Genomic DNA, 23,047 nt, shown 5'->3' with positions numbered 1-23,047 from the left:
GTGCTCTCCGACAGCCCCTCTCCAGAAAGCTGGGACGTTGGCCGTGCTCGGCAGCAGAACCCACGGTGGATGGCTCCTGTACCCCAACCCACTGAAAACCAGTCGTCTGCAGATTGATCTTTTTTGTCAGTTCCTTCTGTCTGTCTCTCTTTTTTCTTGTCTTCTTGTCTTAGGATGGTTGAAGATGTGATGTCTGTGTGTTCTCTGTTGTAAGTAAATTTAATGGAATCTGCCTCTCATCCTACCTGTGCTTTTTCCCCTGCTTTTCTGTTTGCTTTCAAGCCCTCTCCATCTCCTCTCCATGGCGGCTGCTTATGTATTTCTGCCTTGGGCCCGGGGATGGTGGCGGGGGGGGCGGCAGGGGGCTCCCCAGTAGCAGAGGTTACGTTCCTGTTTCAGAGTGATTAGCATAAGTGAAAACTGCTTGGCTGTGAAAATGTGATTATCCAACATCTGCCTGCTTGTCAGGAATGGAACTGGTTTTTTTTCCCCCCTTGCATATTGGATGTCTTCATCTGAAACCCATACGTTTTTTTTTTAAAAAGCTCTCATTTCCATTCTTTCATTTCCAGTTGGACTAGTGACCGATTGCTTTCAAAGCGCTGTGGCTTCACGATGAAATAACCGGCCGGCCGGCCACAGGCAGTGGCCCAAGGTCGCTGGTTCACGCTAACGTATGGAGCGGAGATCGTGGGGCTAATTGAGACCCCCTAAAATGCCAGGTTGGCTCAGAGTGGAGCACACAGCTGTGAGAGCCCTCGCCGGCCTGCTCTGGGCCTGATCCTTGGTCGCCCGGGACCAGGCCGGGTATCGACCGGCATGCCATCTGAGGGTCACCCTGCTGGGTGTCGGTGGAACCCGAGCAAACCACCTCTGGGCCTATGCTGCTTTGCCACCATGGGAGGGACGTTGTGGGCAGCTCCCAGGGGCCCCAGGACAGGTACCCTCTCTGCCTCCCTGTCCTTACAGGGGAAGCTGGCCTGGTCCCAGGCATCCAGCAGCCCCCCGGGATAGGGTTGAGTCTCTCAGGTTTGTTTCTGCCCAAGGGATTTCTTTAGGTTTTTAGAGCCATTTAGCAACTCTCAACTACACAGTTATATACTTATATGCATGGATAAATATTTGCTTCAGGCTGGGACTGCACTGCTCATATGGCAAATGCTATAAATGCTGTAAATGACCATTTCTAGTGGTTTTTCATGACTGAATGCCATTGTTGGAGCGTTCTATTGAAGAGAACACGAGGAACTTGAGTGCCAAATTGCTCTGTCCATCCAGTTAATGTTTAGAGCTGGGAAAGGTAGTTGCAGTAATAAAAGTGCCAATAAGTAAATTTCCTTACTTTTTTCTTAGTGTGAATGAGCAGGAATGTCTCCATTCTTGCTCCATTCCATGGGATCTAAGGTCAGGGGACAACCCCCACCCCAAAAATGCCATTGCTTTTGCTGGGGGCAGGACCATTCCACAGAGGGGCCCGAGACCAGGGGCCAGGCTGGAGGTGGGGAGGCCTCCAATCTGCCTGGGAAATGAGCCCCTGACCACTCGGTGACTCAGTGGAACAGTGTTTTCTAAAAATGCTTTCCTTTGTTGACCCCTCCGCAAGTCTGATCTGATGTTTCCTTTGTCTCGAGTGACCTGCCCCTGCCCCTAATTATTTACATGAAGGAGAAAGGAAGGGAGAAGAGAATCATTCACCATGGTTAGGAGTAGACAGTGGAGAAATCATCTTACCCCGGACAGAGTGCTGGGGATTGCTTGCACAATGTGAAAGGACTTGAAGCTACCGAAGTTGGAGTGTTGAGGATGGTAAATCGTATGTTATGTGTACTTCACTACAATTTAAAAAAAGAATCCCTTCACCCTGGCCCTGCCTCTGGTTGGAATCTCACCCAGAAGTGCCGAGGTGCAGGAAGCATCCTTTATGCTTCGAGTTCCAGTGAGTGGGAAGGGATTCTCCCTGACGACCCAGAACGGTCCTTCGTGTTTCTGCACGGCTCTGGCTGTGGTTCGTTATGTGCTGTGTCGGCCTGCCAGTCCGTAAATGGGATCCTGTTCATCGGTGTCGGGAATCTAGGTCCCTGGCCCGCACCTCACTTGGCTCAGGCATTCTTGGATGAATCTGGATACATGAATCTCACCAAAATCTGCTTTTTAAAATAAGAACCTCTGGCTAAATTTAGCTGCATTTTCTGGGCCAGCTCTCCAAAATGGCATCTCTTTAAAAGGTTTCCAGCTTGAGGACTCTTTCCCTCAGGGGCAGCGATAATATCTGTTGTTAAGTTGGGACGAATCGTCGGCCGTGGACGACTCTTAGCCGCTGCGGAGGCCGGAGGCTGTGGCTTCGGTCGGCTCTGTGTAGCTCTGGACTGTTCTGTACCACTGTTTGTCGTGTTCACATTTTCCATTTTATTTCTAGTGACACATTCAGGGTGAAAAGGTCGCCAAAACGGTCTCCTCTCTCTGATCCACCTTCTCAGGTACAGTGTTCCCTTGAAATGTATGATTTTATCACTCACCCAAGCTGCTAAAGCCCATGCGCTTTGATTCCCTGCTGGTCAGCCAGAGCTGTCTTTTCTGCTCATCACGGGCACGTTTCCAGCATCCTTTTTTGCCTCCTACGTGGGGGCTCCCTTGCTGTTTGCAAGACATCGTTTTGATCCCTTCCCTTTGGAAGAGATCAGAGTATGTCCCGAGAGTAGAAAGATAGATGTTCAGCCGAAGTGTTGGGTGGGTTCTGTGGGAATCATGCTGATCCATTCTGGCCAGTTCATCTGCTGAGAACTTCTATGAATACTAAACTGAGAAAGTCCTTGGAGGTAAATGAATATATAGTGGAAAGAACTGAGTGTCAAGAGCACTGGATTATGTAACTAAAATCCAAGTGGGGAGATAAAGGAAATCACGCCCTAAAGAAGTGGGGTTTGGGCCCTTTCCCCTCTAACTAGTTCCTTTATGAGATCTACGCCATGACAGACCGAGGAGGGTTGGCCTCGGGCATGTATGCCAGGCTCCCATCTGAGCCAGCGACGTCCCAGCCAGCAGACCGTAGTCCGGCTGGGCTGCACAGAAAGGCAGCCCGCCCCAGGAGAGGGGTCTGGGGTCCCAGTCCCAGCTCTGCTCTAACACTTCTGGGCACCCCCCCACCCCTGCCCTACTCAGCTGCTCCCCCTCTGTGCAAGTCCTCCAGGGACAGGCATTGCAGATCGACAGGTGATATTGATGAGATCAGTTCACAGGCCCTGAAGCACTGTGTGGACATAACACAGTAGTTGCAGTAATAAAAGTGCCAATAAGTTAATTTCCTTACTTTTTCTCAAGGTGAATGAGCAGGAATGTCTCCAATAACCCGGACACAAAATCCCAATTTTTTTTTTAAACCCACGGTCAGCCCCCCACCCCAATAACAAGCCATCAGGAAAGGAAATTCACGAATTCACAGAGGAAAGAATTTGCCTCCTTGGGACCGTTTTGAGCAGAGTCCGAGGACCTGCTGAGGAGCTGGATAGGGACCTGCCCTGGTTAGAGGGTCCCCAGACTCAGGTGGGCGGGTGCCGCTGGGGATGCAGAGACCGTGTGAGAGGAGAGACTGCTTCTCTTTTGCTCCCAGGACCCCACGCCAGCGGCGACACCGGAAACGCCGGTCATCTCTGCGGTGGTCCACGCCACCGATGAGGAGAAGCTGGCCGTCACTAACCAGAAGTGGACGTGTGTGACGGTGGATCTGGAGGCTGACAAACAGGACTACCCGCAGCCCTCGGACCTGTCCACCTTCGTCAATGACACCAAATTCAACTCACCGACGGAGGGTAAGCACCTTGGTGGCCAGCCAGACCCCCACCCTGCCCTGGAGACCACTGCCCCTGGGGAGTGCGAGACCAGGAAAGAAACTTCCAAGCCAGGTTGCCTTGCCATCCGGGTACTCCAAGCTAAGCCTGCATTTTAAGACAGCCTAAGGCTTGAACCCAGCTATACCCCAACCCCGAGATGTTAGCTGAGAGCCAGTCAGCTCAGGGCCCCCCCCCCCCCCCCGGCCCCGATTCTCATCCTGAGCTCACTCAAGTTTTGCTCACTCTCTCTTACGGGCCTGGGTGATTTTGAAACACACCCAGCTGCAAGCAGTGCCATTCAAGCCAAATGCTCTGTGTGGGTCAATCCCTGCCCAGGCCTGGGGTCCCCCGGGGCCACCACTGTGCATCAGCCCCACAGGACGCCCCACAGTGGGGCCACGCCTTCCACTCAAGCCCCCAAACCAGACGGTTCACCCCAGGCTTGCCAACAAGAGGACCGTTTTCCTGAACAGGCCCCCGGGCATGTTGTTTTCTTGTCAAGATCTTTCTTCCTCCTACACATATTTTCGCTTTCAGCTTTCTGCCTGATCCTTTGAAAAATTCATCTATCTTAAGTCAACACAACATGATTGGTGAATCAAGATTTTTTTTTTTTTTTTTTTTTTGTAAACTGCTTATTCCATGAACACTGATTTTTCTGAATCTTTGTATTGGCTCCCACACGTTCCTTCCTCATCCGGAAAGCTGCCGAGGCCTGAAACCTCCTCCTGGTCTGATGGTGCTCTTTGTTGCTCCCACCCCTCTGTGAGCTGAGCTTCCCTCCGGCACTCAGGACTGTTGTGATGGTTCTCAGTCTCCAAGATCTTAATATCCAAGCATTCAAAAAAAAAAAAAAAATGCGTAGAAATCAATATTAAGGCCGTCGCAGGTGAAAATCTTGCCTGCATACCTTGTCTGCTGCTAAGGAACCATCACCTCCACTAAGCAGCCTTTGGCTCCCTCCAGGCGGGCGGTGGTGTCACCCAGAGCGGGTAGTTTGGGTAGCTTGGATCGCTTCCTCTGCACGCTCTTCCATGACCTGGCCACTCGGCAGCTTGCTTTTTGTACCCATCAAGTCTCCGAACGACATGAGTGAGGTCCATTTCGTTTGGCGGGGGGGGGGGGCGGTTGGATGTGTACCTTCTCACCACACTACTTATCTACGCTTTGAAGATGGAAAGACCCTCTAAGTTATGTGTACTTGGGTGTTTTGGCATTGTGTGTTCTGTGGAACAGAGCCTTTTGGTAGGCTGTCTGGTTGGCCCTCAGGTTGGGGTTTGGGAGGCTTGATAGTGACCATCTCACTACAGCCTGACCCCGGGCGCCCTGGGACCTGGCTTCTGACCCTCTTCAGGCCTTTCCTCTGCACACACACCTGGGCCACAAGCCCCACTGGATGGAACCACGTTGCCCCGTGCGTGCCCCCGCTTTGCTGCCTCTGTAGTGCCCCATGCCCTGTCTCCCACGTTTGGTCCGGGCTGTTCTGAGGTCACTTAATGCTGTAATGATGACGATGTGCATTTTTTTTTAAAGATTTTTATCTGACAGCGAGTGCACAAGCAGGGGGAGCGGCAAGCAGAAGGTGAGGGAGAGGCAGGCTCCCCACTGAGCAGGGAGCCCAATGCGGGGCTCCATCCCATGACCCTGGAATCATTACCTGAGCCGAAGGCAGACGCCTAACTGACTTAGCCATCCCCGCACCCCAATACATGCATTTTTAATAGAAAATATAAAAATCCTAATAATACCTGTTAAGCCAGTAGGTGTCCCAATCCATGCTAGCATGTTTGTTCATCTTTGACATGGAACCAAAACAGACACCTCACTAGCTCAGTGACATATTTGATCATTGCTTATTTTCTGCAGAAACTCAACAAAGAGGTAAATCTGTACATTTGAAACAAAGCTCTATGAAACCTGCCTCCTTAGAAAATAATTGGGAAGATTCGGGAAATCCCGACCAAAATTACAACTGGCGGGCAGTCAGAAATCCATCATCTGTACGTATAAGGGACAGTTAGAGTTTCAGGAGGTGCCGACCCTGCATTCACCTTTGTAATACAGCCTGCTTCCCGCCAGCAGGTGGATGTAGAAACTGGATGCCCAGCCCCACTTGGGATCATCTTTCCTGTTAACTTACTGAGGTCAAGTCCAGACATGCCCCTGGGGTGCTGATGTCATCCCCAGAAAGAATCTGGCCAGAGCTGTGGCTGTGATTGAAGCTTTATTACAGGGAAGTCACAAATCACAGGGAATGAGATTTGGGGTTAGAAATAATGAGCCCCTGACCAGGTATTTACTACAGGGCCAGTTCTCTAAGTGACAATAGTTACGAGCTGTCACTGGTGCAGCGCTCTGAGCCCCGCTGAGGCTCTCGTACACATGATTTCATTTCGTTCTCTCAGTTCTAGAGAGTGGATTTCTGCTCCTCCTCACCTAGGAGCAAGAAAGCACAGGCTTTGCACCGTTACAACTTGCTGAGCAATGTGGGGCTGGCCCCCGCAGATCAGAGCTGCCTGACTCCGAAGCCTCCTGCTCTCGCCCACCACGCTCCTGTACGTGAGCACCCTGTAGGCTTCCTCTCGTCGTCTCCAGAAAGAGGGTGTGGAACTCAGCAGTGCTTCCCTACCTGGGTCCACAAGAGCTTCACGCTGTCTGAGTAGTCTGAGAAACCTGGATGGAACTGGTTTAGAAAGATGCCCAGCTAATTAAAATGACGTGTCTGGGCAGTAATGACAGCAGCTCATGGTGGCGACACTGATCATCTCCCACTCATTAGAAAGTCAGATTGGCAATTATAAGTGTTTTTCTTCGGACGCTTGCTTCGTAAATGGCCTCTTCTGGTGCAATCTTTGGAAACGTAGTGGGAAAAAAACTTAGTCCGTGTGGTCCGTAGGGATGCAAGTATTAGGAGCCTCCAAAGCCTCTCCCAGGTCGAGTCCGAGAGACCCAAGGAGAGCAGTGTTTTAGATTCACGGAGTCGGGGTGGGCCTTTGAGGGTCACCCAGCAACCCTGTCTCCCTAACACGCAGCGACATCCAGCCTCACCTTCCCGCTTCCAACCGTGGGGAAGGCGTCCCCCTCAGGAACCTAACTGTTCTTCTGTGGTGGACACCATCGCTGTCACACTACGGACATTCAGAAGAGTGACAGGACATGGGGAGCAGTGTCCTTGTCCTCTAACAAAGGGTCTCTTCTCCCATCACTTATGTTAAGAGTTCCAGAAGTACCAGCCATGAGCCGTTGTAATATACCTGGCCACAATCCCTTAGGTTTGTACAGCACGTGGTAGCACTCTTACCTGACATCATTAGCTTTTTTGCAAAACGTAGACACTTTGAGCTGCGTTGTGTCGGCGAGTCAGGAGGCAGTGGTAGTCAGGGACTTGGCCCCCCCGACCCTGGGAGTGACCATCTGGACGCAACCGCATCCTCCAGCTTCTGCCCGGTTCCCAGCCAAGCTCTGGAAGTTGGGGTCAGAGGGCAGCCACTGGGCCCTCTCATGGTGTGTTGACCAGCATGAAATGATCACCAGAAGCAGCCCTCAGAGATGGCAGGACCCATTAAAAATACCTTCGGGGGGCGCCTGGGTGGCTCAGTCGTTAAGAATCTGCCTTCGGCTCAGGTCATGATCCCGGGGTCCTGGGATCGAGCCCCACATCGGGCTCCCTGCTCCGCGGGGACCCTGCTCCCTCTGCCTGCCACCCCCCCCCCCGCTTGTGCTCTCTCCCTCTCTCTCTGTCAAATAAATGAATAAAATCTTAAAAAAAAAAATACTTTGGGCCTCTACGGTGTGAGGCAGCACATGCCTTAGCGAGAGGCCTCTTCTCTTGGAGGTAAAGGTGTTGGGCCACATGGTGTAACTGGCATCACCCTTCCCAGCCCCCCGGCTGCGTGTGACAGCCGACGCCGGACATGGCTCCCCCTCCAAGCTCACCCTTTGAGGCTTAGCATTGAAAGCAGATGAGAGAAATTTTGAAAACAACGTTCAGGAAGATGTTCCCTGAAAGCACAGGAGATGATATGGATGACAAGAAGAGGGTTTGTTTTTCTTCACATCTTTTCCAGGCCCTTTTTTTTTTTTTAAGACTTTATTCGTTTATTTGAGAGAGAGAGCACGAGTGGGTGGGGGGGGAGGGGCAGAAGGAGAGGGAGAAGCAGAGAGCCCAACGTGGGGCTCGATCCCAGGACCCTGGGATCATGACCTGAGCCGAAGGCAGACGCTTAACCGACTGAACCCCCCCCAGGCGCCCCTGGGTCATTTTGTAAATTATACATGAGAACCCCAAATGGCTACGATTGGCAGTTTCAGGCCATGTGCTGAAGGAACCCCTCCCGGCATCACCAGGGATTGAAGTTCCTGCGTAGAGTGCGGGCCTCCTGTAACCACACACGCTACGATGCAGACATTCCTCGGGGTGGGGGGTCAGATAATCCCCCACTGTTGTACTGTCATCTGCTGCCTCTGAAGGGCGGGATGCGGGGCACCGGGCAGTGGGAAGGGAGACCCCATTGGCAGGTGGGAAAGAAGGCAGATAAATGAGCTCGGTGACCTGAAACACCCCCTGATCGGCTGCCAGGGGACCAGCTAAAGTTCCAGGAGGGATGCTTGATCGAGCCGCGCTGGTCACCGGAGCTGGGCATGGACCCAGGGCCTCGGTCCCTGGGAATATCTCTGTGGTGGCTCTTAGCCTGTTGGGTGCATCCTGCGTGCTCTATGCCATTGTGGGTGTGCTGAAGGGTTTCGTTAAGTAATTTAGGGTTAAATAATTCCTTGGTGCTAATAATGATAACCTTGGAGAAGGAGGCAACGGATGCACTGTTATCTTCTCAACTTAAAACTCTAGGACAATAAAATAATAGTCCCGAAGTCCTACATCTGGAAAGTGAGAGATCTGGAGGTGGCTCTAGAAATCACTTTGTCTTTCACCATCCCTAGCTTACCTCTCCTTTACCAGATGAGGAAGACAGGAAGTCTTCATAAACAAATACTTGTACGTCCTAAGAAAGGATGCCCATTCCAGTCCCAGACGCTAAGCTGCAGCCCAGCCACGTGGGGTTTGCGTCAGTCTCTGCTCTTCCAGGGTGACGCACAAATCAGGGCAGAGGCCTGAGGGACGCATGGGGTCTTTCTGGCCGCTAATGCACAAAACCGTCTTCGAACCCCTGGGCAGGCCAAGCCCACTGGAAGGAGGCATTGGCTTCATCAGGGAGATTCAGAAACTCCTGAAGAGTTGTCCATGTGTGATCAGTGCTTGAGTTCATATGGCCACATCCCCGCACACCTGCCGGTTTGGGGATGGTCTTCCAGGAGATGTGTCATCTTAAAGCTCATATTACGGAATCATTGTTTAAGCGATGCCTTCAGCCATATGCAGAAATAGAGGTGCTTTAAAGCAGAACGGCTATTTCCATGTTATGTTAAAAAAAAAAAAGAATGCAGGCATTAGGGATTGCCACGTACGCTCTTGTAGAGCTGCCTTCTGAGTGGGTCACTTGTGACCTCTTGGTTTCCTTCTCAAGTAGGAAAGAACCATCTGGTAGCTGTGGATGTGGCTTCCTTGAGGATTTTGTTTCCGGTTTTGTTCACCACCACATCCACCGTGCCCAGCACGTCATGCGTGCTTGGAATCCATTCCGTAGACAGGGACTTCCGCTGAGGGGCAGAGCTGGGTATCCTCATGGAACCCCCGCCCGGGGACCTGAGGGACCCAGGACTTCTTGTCTCCAGTGAGAGCCTCTCAAGTTTCCCTTCCAGTCAATTTGAAATAGGTCATTTCTCTACCTAATTGGACTCTCATAGTCTTTGCGTCTGAAAATCTTATTTGTACCAGCCCTGCGGGCACTGGCAGGATCTCAGGAAGTGTTCCAGGTGACTTGCAAAGCCTCTCCACAAGCAGCAGTGCAGGAATGATGTATGTTCTTCCCTTGCCTCGGAGTAAGGCCGGGGCTACATTCTCAGAGAGGGACCGCGGTGGGGCCAGTTCCGAATGTTGTCAGGATGTGGGAACATTCTCCACGTTGCACGTGAGACACAGAGAAAAGCAACACTCAAAATAGACTGTTCTGAAAACTCGGTGCATAGCGCTCAGATCCGTTCCTGCTCAGACTTAATTCCCTTGGACTCTTAGGCGCCCAAATGGCAGGAGCCCCTTTGTCGCAAGTGGTTTACGAGTGGTCTGAAGATGGCTGAGCTGCTCTCCCCTTCCAGCCGAATCGGAAACCTCGAGTCGTGGCTAGGCTCAGAGTTTAGAGTCTGGTTCCAGACCCCACCCTGCCTGGCCCAAACCTTTCCTTGTTTTTAAATTTTTTTTCCTGACACTAACTGTCCTTTTGTTTCTTTTGCAGAGTTGGATTACAGAAACCCCTATGAAATTGAATATATGGAGAAAATCGGCTCCTCCTTACCTGTAAGTCCTGCCGCAGACTAGCAGGGGACTTGCTTTCCCTCCCTTGTCTCGCGAAAATGCAGGCGCTGGCCTCTTCCTGAGCTCGGGTCCCAGATCCAGGGTCCTCTGTGCCCGCAGCGTCCTGGGTGCACAGTAGGGGTGAACTGGGTGCACAGTAGGGGTGAACTGGGACTGAGGGTTGGAGGTTTGTATTCGGCCCACTTCACATGGCATTTTAAGTGAGCAAAGAGAATGCAGTTAGGCTTCCTGCATCATTACTTACCCAGACAGAGAAAGAACTAGTCAGAGATTTCCTTAAAAGGGTGTAGCAGTGGTTTGGTGGTTTTTAAGGTGTCCTATTACCTGTTTCCTTCAAATTAATTGCTTTATGTAACTGAAGATCGGCTCTTCTGGCAAGAAGTCTCTCTCCCCCACACCCGCCATCCCTTTCGCTTTTAAGTGGCTACGACGGGTAGCTGTCTTCCCTGGCTCCCTGTCTACTGCCTGGAGGGCACTTGGTTCCGAGCATGGCCTCTTGTGCTGTGCCTTTGTCCAGTGATGCTGTCCGAGGCCCTGAGGCCCCGAGGCCCCAGAAGGGCTTGCTGTGAGACTGTTGGCCCGGAGATACTGCTCCTATCTTTATCTTTCCTTGCATCATTTGTAGATGCTGGGCTTGCGGCTTCTGACCCGCAGTCAGCAGCCCATGCTGGAGGCGCTCACCACACTGGGCCATCATGCTCGTTCCCCCACCCCCCACCTGACTGTGGGCACTGCCTAGGCTGGGGGCTTGCCTACCCCTGTGTTTGTCCCCAGTGGCCGCACGGTTGCCCATCCAGACGGGTGGCCAGTAAATGCTGGTGGACTGAACAGCGTGCAGCACCCCGACACCATTATGATCCCTCTCCCCTCGACACTGTTGTCAGCAGCACACGCTCACAACTTCCCTCCCCTTTTCCTCTCCTCTCCCCTGGCCAGCACTGGCTTGCTCCTCCCTTCTGGGTGGCCCCAGAAGAATGGAGGCTTTTCCCTGATGAGTTATTTGTTCTGTTGGAAAGAGCTCTGGTTTTTATTTCTGTCACATGTTCAGGCCACCTGTAGCCGAGCTGACTTGTGTGCCTTTGATCCCTGCAGCAGGACGATGACGCCCCGAAGAAGCAGGCCCTGTACCTTATGTTTGATGCTTCTCAGGAGAGCCCGGTCAAGTCTCCCCCGGTCCGGACGTCAGAGTCCCCGACGCCGTGTTCAGGGTACGGCTTCCATGAGAAGAGTGTTTCGGGTCGGGCTCTGAGCACCGTGGCACTGCTGTCCCGGTGTGGTTTCATCTGCATTGATGTATTCAGGGAGCCCACGTCCGGGTCTCTGAGGATCCCTACAGACATACAAGCGGGGTGGGGGTGTTACCGGTAAGGCTACCCTTTGTCCGGTTAACAGCTGAATGCGTGAGCCCCTTCAGTCACGCCCCCCCCCCCACCCAGTGCACACACAATGTTGTCTTGTGGTTCGTCCCCTGGGGAGGCAGCGTGCTGCAGCATTCAGCCCCAGAGTCCCACTTCCACCCCTTACTGACTGTGTGACCCGATGCAGGTTATCTGACCCTCCTGTGCTGCCGTCTCCTCGTGGGTAAAATGAGGGTAGTCATAAAACGGACCCTGTAGGAATTTCATGAGGACTAAATGAGGCTCTCAGTCTTCCAGGCACCCCCCCAACTGTGCAGTGGGGCTGGGGGTGCCTGTCCTCCAAAGCCACCGGGAGGATGAAACAGAGAGGCTATAAGGAAAGCGAAGTGCTGGGTAGACGTTCACTCACTGTTAACGTGGCTGTGAATTAGCACTGGTTATGGTCCTGTTCTGAGCCGTGTGGTGCTGGATGGGGTAAGGGAGGGGCACCGCTCTGGGGCTGCGACCCTCCCATCCCCTTAACTGCCCCTCTCTCTGAGTGGGAGGGAAAGCTCTTGCTTTGATTTCCCGAACTGACTTCCGAATCCACCCAGGGTATTGAGAATGACGGTGGTGATGTCCCAGCAATAGTCATGGTGACGGGGACCATGTCGGGTGCTTCACATGCAGGCAGTATCTCCCTTGACCTTCACCGAGCCCTGTCTCATCTCTTGCCCTACGGAAAAAGAAACTGAGATGCAGGACACATGTTGTCGCATGTTCAGGCCACCTGTAGCCGAGCTGACTTGTGCCTTTGTGCAAGGGTGCACGCCGAGGGACGGGCAGTCTGCTTAACTCCAGCTTGTGCCCTTAGCCAGTGGCGTCTGTGCTCCCGACCCTCCCTTGTCAGCAGGCCCTGGGGTGGGGCTGGACCACCCTCTCCCTCAGGCTCTCCAGCCTACAGGCTCCCAGGCCACCCAACACCCGGCCCAGTTTCCCTCCGGGAACGCGGCTCCGGAAGTGCAGGATCCCTTGGGATGGTGATTGCGTCGGGGCATCCTGGTCAATTTCAGTGGGCTTTCCAATGAGACAAATAAAGGTGCTCTTTTCTTCCTCAGGTCAAGTTTTGAGGAAACTGAAGCCCTTGTCAATGCTGGGGCAAAGATCCAGCATCCTGTCACACGAGGACTGGCTCCCAACCAAGAGCCACACTTGCAGGTGCCAGAGAAATCCTCCCAGAAGGAGCTGGAGGTCATGACCTTGGGCACTGCTTCAGACGCGATTGAAATTGTAAGTGGGGTCGGAAGGGCCCAAGATCACTGGGGCCGAGGCCTGGGCCAGCTGGGTCCCATCACCAAAGGGTTCAGCCCTTCAGAGCAATGGCGTGGGCTCCCCCCCCCCCCGCCCCCCGTCCCTGGACCACAGAAGCCAGCCTCGGAGACCCCACACCCTAGCCATGAGAGAAAAGCTCTTCATCTTCACCAGTGTGGTTTGGAGTTCTTACCTCACTGCTTTATTTGCCTTCGGGGTTCTTGATTTCCACTTTAGTCCCTTGGGGCTGAACTATTGCTTTGGAGGTGACATCAGTCTGTACCCTGCTTCTCCGTACTCTGGGTCAGGGGGCAGAGAATGGTAGGGCAGGGGACACTCCTTTTGGGAAACACTTGGTTTTCCTGGGCGTTGGTGATGAGAAGTCCCTCCTGTTTACATACCTATTTTTTTCCCTCCCTTCCCAACCCCTCTGGAGCCTTGCAGAGCAGATAGACCCCCTGAACATCTAAAATGGGCCATCCTTCTAGGTGAAGTTTTACTTTTCTCTCTTTTACCTCCTTCCCAGCAGTCCCCAAGAGGGTTTGAAGCCACTGGCTTAGTTACTTTTAGTGTTAACTTTTGTTGTTCTATATTCGTAGACCATTCATTTCTCACGCATCAGATATTTATTGAGCACCTGCTGTGTGGCAGTTGAATACTTGGAAAATATTAGTAAGCAAGAAGAAAGTAGATGTGACTCAGTCTCTCAAATACACACTATGGAAGAACTCATGCATGACTCAACTTCTACAAAGTTGGCTTCTGACCTTGGAGTCTTCCCAGTCTACCCAGAAACACTTTTTCATTTGAAATCGTCTTTCTGTTATTTAGAAAATGACCTTTATCAAAACCTTTGACACTTATACTTGGAGGTGTTTTCTTGATGAGTTATATTATGTTTGGAAAACCCATCAACTGCCTTGTCTCCCCCACTGAGATTTTCAAATAAATAAGTAAATGGTGACTTTCCTCCCACCGATTGGTTAGGGAGCGAGGGTGGCGTGGGGGTGGGCGGGCACCTAAGCCTGTGCTTCCGGGGCGGGGGGTGGGGGTGGGTGGGGAGCCTGTCAAGCTCAAGATGCCCATCGTCAGCAGGTGGGAATTAGGATGAAAAGGAAAGTAGTGGCACCTAATTAATACTCTCTTTAGCCTTAAGTCAGAAATGTCCAGCAGCTAGGTGCGTGGTCCTTGCTCGGAATCGATGTCACTCTGTGTCTCCTCTATTTTTCCTCTGTGTCCTCTGCCGGCCTTCAGACAGCTCCTGAGGGCTCCTTTGCCTCTGCTGACGCCCTTCTCAGCAGGCTAGCTCATCCAGCCTCTCTCTGTGGTGCGCTTGACTATCTGGAACCCGACTTAGCAGAAAAGAACCCCCCAGTATTTGCCCAGAAACTTCAGGTTTGTAGCCCACGTGTGACCTTTTGGGAGTTTGTGAAAACCTCAGTAGAGAATGAACTCCGAACCCCAAATGCAGTGAGGCAGGATCTAACGAGGTATTGCTGGAAATGCTCCAAATGAAATCCCTTTCCCCTCAAAGACTGATGTATGGGTGTTCTTGATCCAAGATGCCAAAATAATATAAATTGTGTGATTACATATGGGACAAACCATTTGTATTTCAAATGGGAAATTGGACCCAAACAGTCATTTTTCAGAAGTTTTGATAACCCCAAAAGCAGTTTCTGTGATTTATTCACAGAACCAAGGGTATTAGATCACCATCGAGTCAAGCTGTTCATATATATGCGAGGGGAAGCTATCTCAGACTCCCATTGAGATAACATCTGGACTCGGTCTCGCATCTGGAACCAAAACAATTAGTACTCTGTGCCTTAAACTTGACAACTTAATTTGATACCCTCTAGACTAAGACCTTCAGAGCAAACCTGGACAGATTGTTCACAGTCATTTGAGAATGCAAAACCATTCATGGAAACTGTTGACCATCTTGACTTAATTAAAGAAACAAAAAGGAAAAAAATCGAAGGAAACAGTGCAGTAAAAATTTTGATCCCATTATAAAAATCATCTCATATTTGACCACACGATCCTTCCCGACAGACATTCCGAAGGGCAATTACAGAAAAAAAAAAAAAAGAAAGAAAGAAAAGAAATTAAACACTTATTTCATGATCTGCTGAGGTGTTAATTGTGCAAGAAAGCCAGACGTGTGTTTTTCCTGAGTACCTGTCATGACACATTCACGTGGCACATTCATTTCTTGGATGTGGGACACATTGACATCCTGTCTTGATGCATTTCCCCTGCGATTTGCTCATCCCCCACCCCTCGGACAGGAGGAGTTAGAGTTTGCCGTCATGCGGATAGAAGCCCTGAAGCTAGCCAGGCAGATTGCCCTGGCTTCCCGTAGCCGCCAGGACACCAAGGTACGGGTTTGCTGCTGCCGTGCGCTGCCTCTTGAGAATGTGGTGTGGTCCAGAAGTTCCTTTGCTAACCACTGGCTAAGCAGGCAATGCCAGGGTCCTACAAAGTAGCATAAAATTTTCTGAAACACTAAAAGCATAACTCTCACATATATAGACGCTGAGCACATGTCTAAGATCTGCTTACCTCGGTAATGAAGGGAACAGCAGGGTGGTAAAGCAGGTTGAATGGAGGAGAATGGGAGAACCCGATACAGAGTCAGTGGAACAAAGAGGTCCAGCATCTTATTGCAGTCTTACTGCAAAGTTCAGTGTAAAACTGGTTAATGCTGGCTAAACAAGACAATGGACTATAACCTTGGAGGCTTTTTGTTTGTTTGTGTTCTGCAAAAACCATTTGCTTCTCTACTGAACAAAAATCATTTGCAAATTTTCTGTTTTCTACTAGTGGATATCTAACCGCACTGAGCCCGGACCCTAATCAATAGTAAATAGTGAAACCGAGACCTTCCTGAAACCTCGGACGGGCCCTTAGGCCAAAGTCAATAGAATTACAGAAAAGCAACCCTTTTCTTATAAAGGGCAGATGGTACATATTTTAGGCTTAGCGGGCCATCTGGTCTCTGCCGCAGCTACTCTGCTTTGCCGTTGTAGCTCAAAGCAGCCACAGATAATGTGTAGATGAACGGGTGTGGCCATGTTCCAGTAAAACCCTCTTTACCAAAGCGGACATTGGGCCATTTGGCCCGTCCGCCATCGTTGGGCAAGCCCCGCTCTAGAGTAGAGTAAGATACTGACAGAGCATGCAGAAATCTTTTTGCCTAGCTTCTAAGTTTGGAGTAATTTTTCTTAACAATTTGAATGAGTTGCTGAAGGTGTGTAAAACTGTGGCCCCTCTGAGGTTCAGGCCGCCCCTCCAGGCTGATGGGGAGCTGTGGCCACCCCCATGCCGCAGCCTGCACTGGGCAGCCCAGCACGCTCTGTGGCCTTGAACGTGTTGGTGAGCCTCTTTGGACCTCTGTTTTTGCAGCTCTGAGATGAGGCTACTAACGGTGCGTTTGCAGGTTTACTGTAAGGGCTGCAGATGCTGTGTGGAGGACGGTGCCGTGCCTGGCACACAGTAGGTGTGCAGTAAAGGACAGTGGCTCTGGGTAGCAAAGCTTCACTTTTGCCGTTGTTACCAGATTGGACACTCACAGCATCTCTACTATAGGGGCGGGGTTGGGGGGGGTCCAGGTCCCATTTTACAGATGGGGAAGTGGAGTCATGGAACGGGTCCGAGGTCTGAGAGTGATTTACTGACCCAGCGGGAACTGGGACTCCAGGCTCCAAATGGGAGCCCCTTGCCTGTCCCATCTCAAGGAATAGCTCACTTGGTACAGGATCAGGAGTTCATGGGCTGCTCCTGCTCATGTGGTTCCCCCGGGAACTGTCCGCAAGGTGGGGGGGCTCCCTCCCAGAGAATCTCTCGGTGAAAAGGTGGTCACACTGGGGGTGTCAGACTGGGAATGCTGGGCCCCGGGGCAGGGACGAGAACGTTAATACACGTTGCTGACGTCCTTGTTCTTGCTGTTAACCCATGAGCTTGGGTTTAGTTTCCATGAGAAAGATTTTTAGAAAGCATCAAGCAGTGAGGATTTGTTTCCCCACTAGATTTATTTCTTGATATCTCTGGGGAGTGGCTTAAGGACAGAATGAATGGCTTCAGGTCTGGCCACCGTAACTACAGTATATTCCTGTCCAGAAGTTTGAGGCAGGATTGAGCATGTTCTAGTAAGAGTTCAGACGGAGTGTGGAATGTTCTGGAGTGCCTGGTGCCCCCCTGCCTCCTTCCTCTGGGGACGCATGAGAGAGGACAGTCGGCAAATATTGGCTGGCCCATTGACTCCCTGTAAATGATAGTCAGTTCTCAGACCCCATGTCCCACTTTTGATGTAGAAAATATTGAGACGTGAATCCACTGTGTGTGGGTCGGAGGGACAGACCCAGCCACCTCCTTATGTGTTTCAGAAGGATCTGCTAGAAGAAACGTTGGTGGGGGTAACGCTGTCTGAGAGAGTAAGGAGCATTTTTCTCTGCCATGGTAACTTGTACCACTTTTTAGGTTCCTGTGGGTTTCTTGCTCACGTAGACGCTTGATCGCCCCTCCCTGCACTGGAAATTGCTGATGTAGACAAAGAGAAACAGCAGCTGTGTATCCAATTTGCTCTTTTTTCTGCCCATAAATTTCAGCTGCAGGTGACATTAGCCCAGTCTTTTTGGCAGCATGGTCTTAAACTGTTGCTAACACAAAAATGAAATCACTCGGAATAAAAAGAAATCACTTGGAAGGCTGAAAGCAACATGAAATATGGTGGCGGTGGTTTCTGGTCACTCCTTGAGCAGCTTCACTTGACATTTCCCTGTTGACTGAAAGCCAGCTGAGCGGACCTTCGAAGGACCGCGGTGGGGTTTCCTGTCTTCCTTAGTCAGAAAACGTGAAGAGATGAGGAAGACTCCGTGGGGCTGGGGTTATTGGGCTGGAGCTCCTTACTGTGTCTTCCACACACTTCTGGCTCAAGTGAATTCAGTTGTATCCTCCTGGGGTTCATCTGACCAGGGTGGCCGGCTGTACGGTACAACAGCCCCGAATGTAAACAGGATGGGTAGAACAGCAATGTCCTTTCTCTGTGGCTTTGCGAGGGGCACAAGCTGTGTGGGGGATGGATTTAATCCGTGTATAAACAGATACTTGTGGCGATCCCTAAAGCCATTGCCCTTTCTGGATGAGGGGACCCAGATATAAAGAATGAAGGATGTGCCTGGGTCATGTGGGAACAGGGATCATACAAATGGCAAGCTTCAGGACCAGAGGAAGTCCCAGAAGCAGGCCCTTGGGGAGGGAAAGGGTGCTTCATCTTTCTCCTTCTCCAGGAGTCCTGGCCGATAAAGGCAGACCTGGATTTTACCGGGGCGGGGGGGGGGGGGGGGGCGGACACGGAGTTAGGTCTGGGACAACCTGAATTGGTGAGTGGCCTGACGGCAGGGGTTCCTTCCCTAGTGCTGTGTCCAGAAACCACCCACCACCCCCGGCATTTCACAACGTGATGTCTGAAGAGCAGGGACAGAGGCCTGGCGCCTGGGTTTCAGCTTCTTTTTGCCGGTTTGGGGAATTGGCGGTCATCGCTCACAGCCTGTGGTGAGAAGGCTGGAGGCCATGTCTTGACTCAGCGGGAAGGAGTGGCCAGTTGGGTGGCTGGTGGTGCCTCCTGTGGGCCTTAAGTAGGGCACATACTGAGTGTCTTCCTCCTGTTTGTCATCCCAAGCTGCTGTCAAATTTGGATGCTGCAGCTCCCCAAGGAGAGACCCCTCTCCTGCCCCACCTGGCGCCACATAGCCTGGATACCCCCCCAAGGGCCCAGCCCCTGGTCCACTCTCCATGACCATGGCCCAGCTTGCTGTGGTTCCGCCTTGGTTCCAGGTGTCAGCTTCCCCTGAGGCCTAGCAACAGGGAACCAGGCATGAGGAGGACTGTGAGCCTGGGTAAGTGGCAAGACTGCAAGGCCAGAAAGGCCCCAGGCATGCGGTCTGCAGGTCTGAGGGTGATGGCACCCTCAGGGTCCCCTGAGGGACCCAGATGTGAGTGAGTGGATTGAGGGTTTGGAAGTTGGTTCCAGAGGCTCATGCTCTTTCCGAGTCGTGGCCATTTCACATTTTAATTTGTGATTCTCTTGGCTTTTGGGCTCCCCCAAAGCAGCCAGTGGGGCCTTATGCAGGAGAAGCAAAGCTTAATCTAAGCCTGATGTTAAAATATCAGCGAGAAACAAACCTATCTCTGTTAGAAATGATTCTTGGTTGTAAGAGAAAACCAGGGTGTGTACCTTGAATTTCATTAACATGCAGATACTCCAGGCAGTAATTCAAATGGATTCTGAAGTCATCTGTTCCTTTATTGAAAACACCAGGTGGCTGGGGTGAAAGGTGATCATGAGTCACTGTATGTGGTGGTTAACCATTGTGTTTACTTAGAAAGCTCATTAACGTATTTATTTTTCATTCCCTTCCTTGTTGTACAAAGGACTTAGGCAGCTTTAAGATCATCAGTTCCTGCACTGGTCGGATTTCGGTTCTGCCCAGCATGATAAAGTTAGTTGTAGTTCATTTCCCCTCGCACTTCAGAGAGCTGGCTTGTTTGGAGTCAGAACTGAATCTCATTCTGGGAAATCTTTTGGCCAAATCCCTTAAATCTTCCATTTTTTTTTTTTCATCTTCCAAAGGCCCACGATTCGTTAGATGGTGTCTAGTGTTCTTTCCATTTTGAAATTTTATTCTAATTTTTTTCAAAGGATACATTATTTTACTTAAAAAGTGACAGCAACAGTTTTGTTGGTTTTTTTTTTTTTTTTCCCAATCCTCTTCAGAATCTTTCCTCTATGAATTTCCTCCACGAAGACAAAGAGCGCCTTATTGTCTGGGTATAATTTTCTTTTTTTAAAAAAAATTTTTACAAGATTTATTTACTTATTTGTTTGAGAGAGAGACAGAGCGCGAGCAGGGGGAGGGGCAGAGGAGAGGGAGAGCACGTCCTAAGCAGACTCCCGGCTGAGCGCCGAGCCCAAGGAGGCCCTTGGGCTCGATCTCATGATCCTGAGATCATGACCTGAGTCGAAAACAAGACCCCTGGGTATAATTTTCTATTTACTTCCTGAGAAGTTTCCCATATGACAAGTAGAGCCTTGAAAACATTTCAGACAGCAGAGATGAACCCATGCACGGGAGGGGCTCCACACCTATGGTCTGATGGCATGCTTGCTTCTGAGAGGTCAGCCCGCCTGCTTCTGTGCATTGGTCACCTGTAATGGAGGCTGCTTTAGGACCTGAGGATGGAAAGATCATGGCATCCCATTTGACAGGACAGTGTGTCTCCTGGTCCTTCAGTGTGCTCCCTCCCCTCTCTGATGGGAGTAATCATTCGCGTCCCCCTGTGCAGGGAGCCCAAATATGCAAGGCCGGGCAGGGCCAGTGAAACCCAAGCCCACCTTTAGGACAACCAAAACCATGTCATTCAAACATGCATGTGTACAACTAACTGGGCCTAACTGTGTCATCTCCAGTCCTATCCATTAAATTTCTGCCTGAGTTTTCTAAGTCATTTCAAGGTCATGTTCTCTGATCCAGTAGTGGGGTGAGGTTGCCTGTTCTTGCGATGGAAGAGAGAGTACCTTCAGGGGTGCCCCTCCCCCTCCTTGTTGGGTCTCTAATCTTGTCTGCTTCCACTTCCAAGACCAGCCCTCCCTGTTCTTTCTCCAGATCTCTCTTTCTCCTCCACCTGGGTGTAGTGTTCCCTGCTCACTTCTCATCCATTTCCCCAGGAAGCTGCAGTCACACTCTGACTGGCAGATCACCATTACTCCACATCGAATTGGACTCTAGGAATCAGGTTTGCCTTGGCAGCCATGCCAGCACCAGGAGGTTAATGCATAGGACTGAGAGTGTGCTTGGTTTGGAGTCTCTTGCAGTAGAATTAGACCGCTGGCCCCCGCTGTGCTGGTTGATGATGCTCCTAACATGGCATTTCAAGTGTGATGGAAATGGCTGAGCTCTTTGTGCAAAGGGAGGAAGAGTAACCGCGGGCCTCTCCTCTCTCCCTTCCAGGAGGCTAGTGGCTGTCTTGGGCAGTCAGACCAGTGTCGGTTGTGGGTGGGGGTGGGGAATCCCACCACTTGTTGAGGGCCTTACCAACAAATGTGGATATTGTCATTGATCCAGATTTCAATTTTGCCGTCGACACAGCAAACTTAAGGCAACGTAGCTGCAAAGTAACTCTTCCCTTGAGGCATCCAGAAACTAGCTTTTGTAGGTGACGTTGGTTGATAGGTTCGGTAGGCCTTACGCTTTGTATGAGCGTGTCCTTTCAAACAGAGCTAAACACGTGCCCCACCCCCCTCCAAACTGAAATGCAGACAGTCTTACAAAAATGATCAGATTTGCAGTTATTCAAAACTAGGCAAATGCAGATGAGAATTCAGCATCGTTTACCATCAGGCTTTTATTTTGGAAGTGGAGCCTGCTGGAAAATGGCCTTGGTTCTTAAGCACTATGCCTAAATGCCTCTGCGTGTGATAAATGGCAGTGATAAGCAAGCACCAGACATGCTTGACTCCCAAAGTGGGGAGTTGGGGAGGCCTCTGCTATTAGCTCCTTTGTCTGCCGGTGCAGGTGCAAAATGATCAATTTCCATAGATTGTATCTGGCCTTTCCCCACTCATCAGTCCAAACATTTTCTCATACTTTTGATGTTCTTTGTTTCAAAACCATACAACTGACCCATTCACAAGAGGCTGAATGCAAATCCTCTTTGCCATAGGAGTCATATTAACTTTTTTTTTTTTTAATTAAAAACCATTCCACAGAGAGAGGCTGCTCACCCAACAGATGTCTCCATCTCCAAAACAGCCTTGTACTCCCGCATCGGGACCTCCGAGGTGGAGAAGCCCGCAGGCCTTCTGTTCCAGCCACCTGACCTGGACTCCGCACTCCGGATTGCCAGAGCAGAGGTATTATGGCATGGGTGTGGCTCAGGGGAGGCCGGCTCTGGTTTCTCTGGGAAAGCTCCAGTTTCTGCCAAGTGTAAATAAATAAATAAATACACACACACACACACACACACACACACACACACACACACACACACACACACACACACACACACACGATCCACAAGGCCAGCATCTTTGGACACAGTCTTTGTCCTGCAACCACTGTGGGCAAAGACGGGTAGCAAACCATCTTTGATCTTCCTAGACACCATTGTTTAATGAGCCTCTGTGGCCTTGTTTGATTTATAACAGAGAGCATATGCCTTTAGTTGCTCCCTGGTGGGGCACTGTGAGAGTCTGATATCTGGTTTATTTCTGTCTCATGCTCCGGGAAATTCTCTCAATACAATTACTGTTTGGTGTAGGAAGTTTTAATTCAATGTCTCCTTATCTCGGGTCTGTGAATTGCTCAGATCTGAATTCAGTCCTCTGGGGCTCATCTCTCTCTTCTCCCTGATGCCAGATCATAACCAAGGAGAGAGAAGTCTCGGAGTGGAAGGACAAATACGAAGAAAGCAGGCGGGAAGTGATGGAAATGAGGTCAGTCGTGATGCTTCCTGGTACCTGGGGAGATGCTTACCTGTGCTCTCGTAACAGCTCGTGCGGTCTATGGACAGGGTCTTCCCAAGACTTAACTGTTCTTCATGAGACAAGGTTTATATTTTCATAGATGTATTTTTAGTATTTTTAGATAGTTAGATAAAATATCATGCACCTGAGCTAAATATTGCCAACAAACAAATACATTTGCAATGAAAAACAAATCTCCTTCCCACTCAGCCTCCAATTCCAGCCCCCTCAGGTAGCTGCTATCCACCGTTTCTGGTGTATCCTTCCAAGAATTTTCTGTTTCTGATTGCAAATGTGTGAATGTGTCCCTATACAGACTCCTTTTTTCTTCCAAAGTGGAGAGTGGAAATGTACATTATCCTACACTCTTTTTTTTAATTTAGCACATCTTGGGGCGCCTGGGTGGCTCAGTTGGTTAATTTAGCACATCTTTTTTTTTTTTTTTTTTTTAATTTCTCTACATATGTTAGAGAGAGAGAGCGCACAATTGGGAGGGGCAAAGGGAGAGGGAGAGAGAATCTCCAGCAGACTCCCCACTGAGTGTGGAGCCCGACTCGGGGCTTGATCTCACGATTCTGAGATTACGACCTGAGCCGAAACCAAGAGTTGGACGCTC

At 50.7% G+C, this 23,047-nt stretch overlaps 1 protein-coding gene across 3 annotated transcripts in view; it reads left to right on the top strand.

Moving 5' to 3' along the window:
- The window catches only part of TACC2 (transforming acidic coiled-coil containing protein 2), a 191,952-nt gene that overhangs the window by 155,076 nt on the left and 13,829 nt on the right, over nucleotides 1–23,047 (top strand). For 2 of the 3 annotated variants that reach the window (XM_028121809.2, XM_028121807.2), the window contains exons 6-12: nucleotides 2,417–2,477; nucleotides 3,608–3,806; nucleotides 10,175–10,236; nucleotides 11,347–11,462; nucleotides 12,710–12,881; nucleotides 21,676–21,819; nucleotides 22,325–22,401. In XM_028121809.2, the coding sequence (XP_027977610.1) occupies nucleotides 2,417–2,477; nucleotides 3,608–3,806; nucleotides 10,175–10,236; nucleotides 11,347–11,462; nucleotides 12,710–12,881; nucleotides 21,676–21,819; nucleotides 22,325–22,401 (831 nt within the window). Of the gene's footprint in view, nucleotides 1–2,416; nucleotides 2,478–3,607; nucleotides 3,807–10,174; nucleotides 10,237–11,346; nucleotides 11,463–12,709; nucleotides 12,882–14,156; nucleotides 14,298–15,196; nucleotides 15,287–21,675; nucleotides 21,820–22,324; nucleotides 22,402–23,047 lie in introns of all 3 variants that reach the window. The other variant, XM_088019900.1, reaches the window with a different exon arrangement.

The sequence above is a fragment of the Eumetopias jubatus genome, unplaced genomic scaffold (genome assembly GCF_037043125.1).
Source record: "Eumetopias jubatus isolate StellerSeaLion01/CBP00866 unplaced genomic scaffold, mEumJub1_p1.0 scaffold_17, whole genome shotgun sequence".
Taxonomy (NCBI): domain Eukaryota; kingdom Metazoa; phylum Chordata; class Mammalia; order Carnivora; family Otariidae; genus Eumetopias; species Eumetopias jubatus.
Note: the sequence above shows the minus strand (reverse complement) of the source record. Positions and strands in the feature narration are given on the sequence as shown.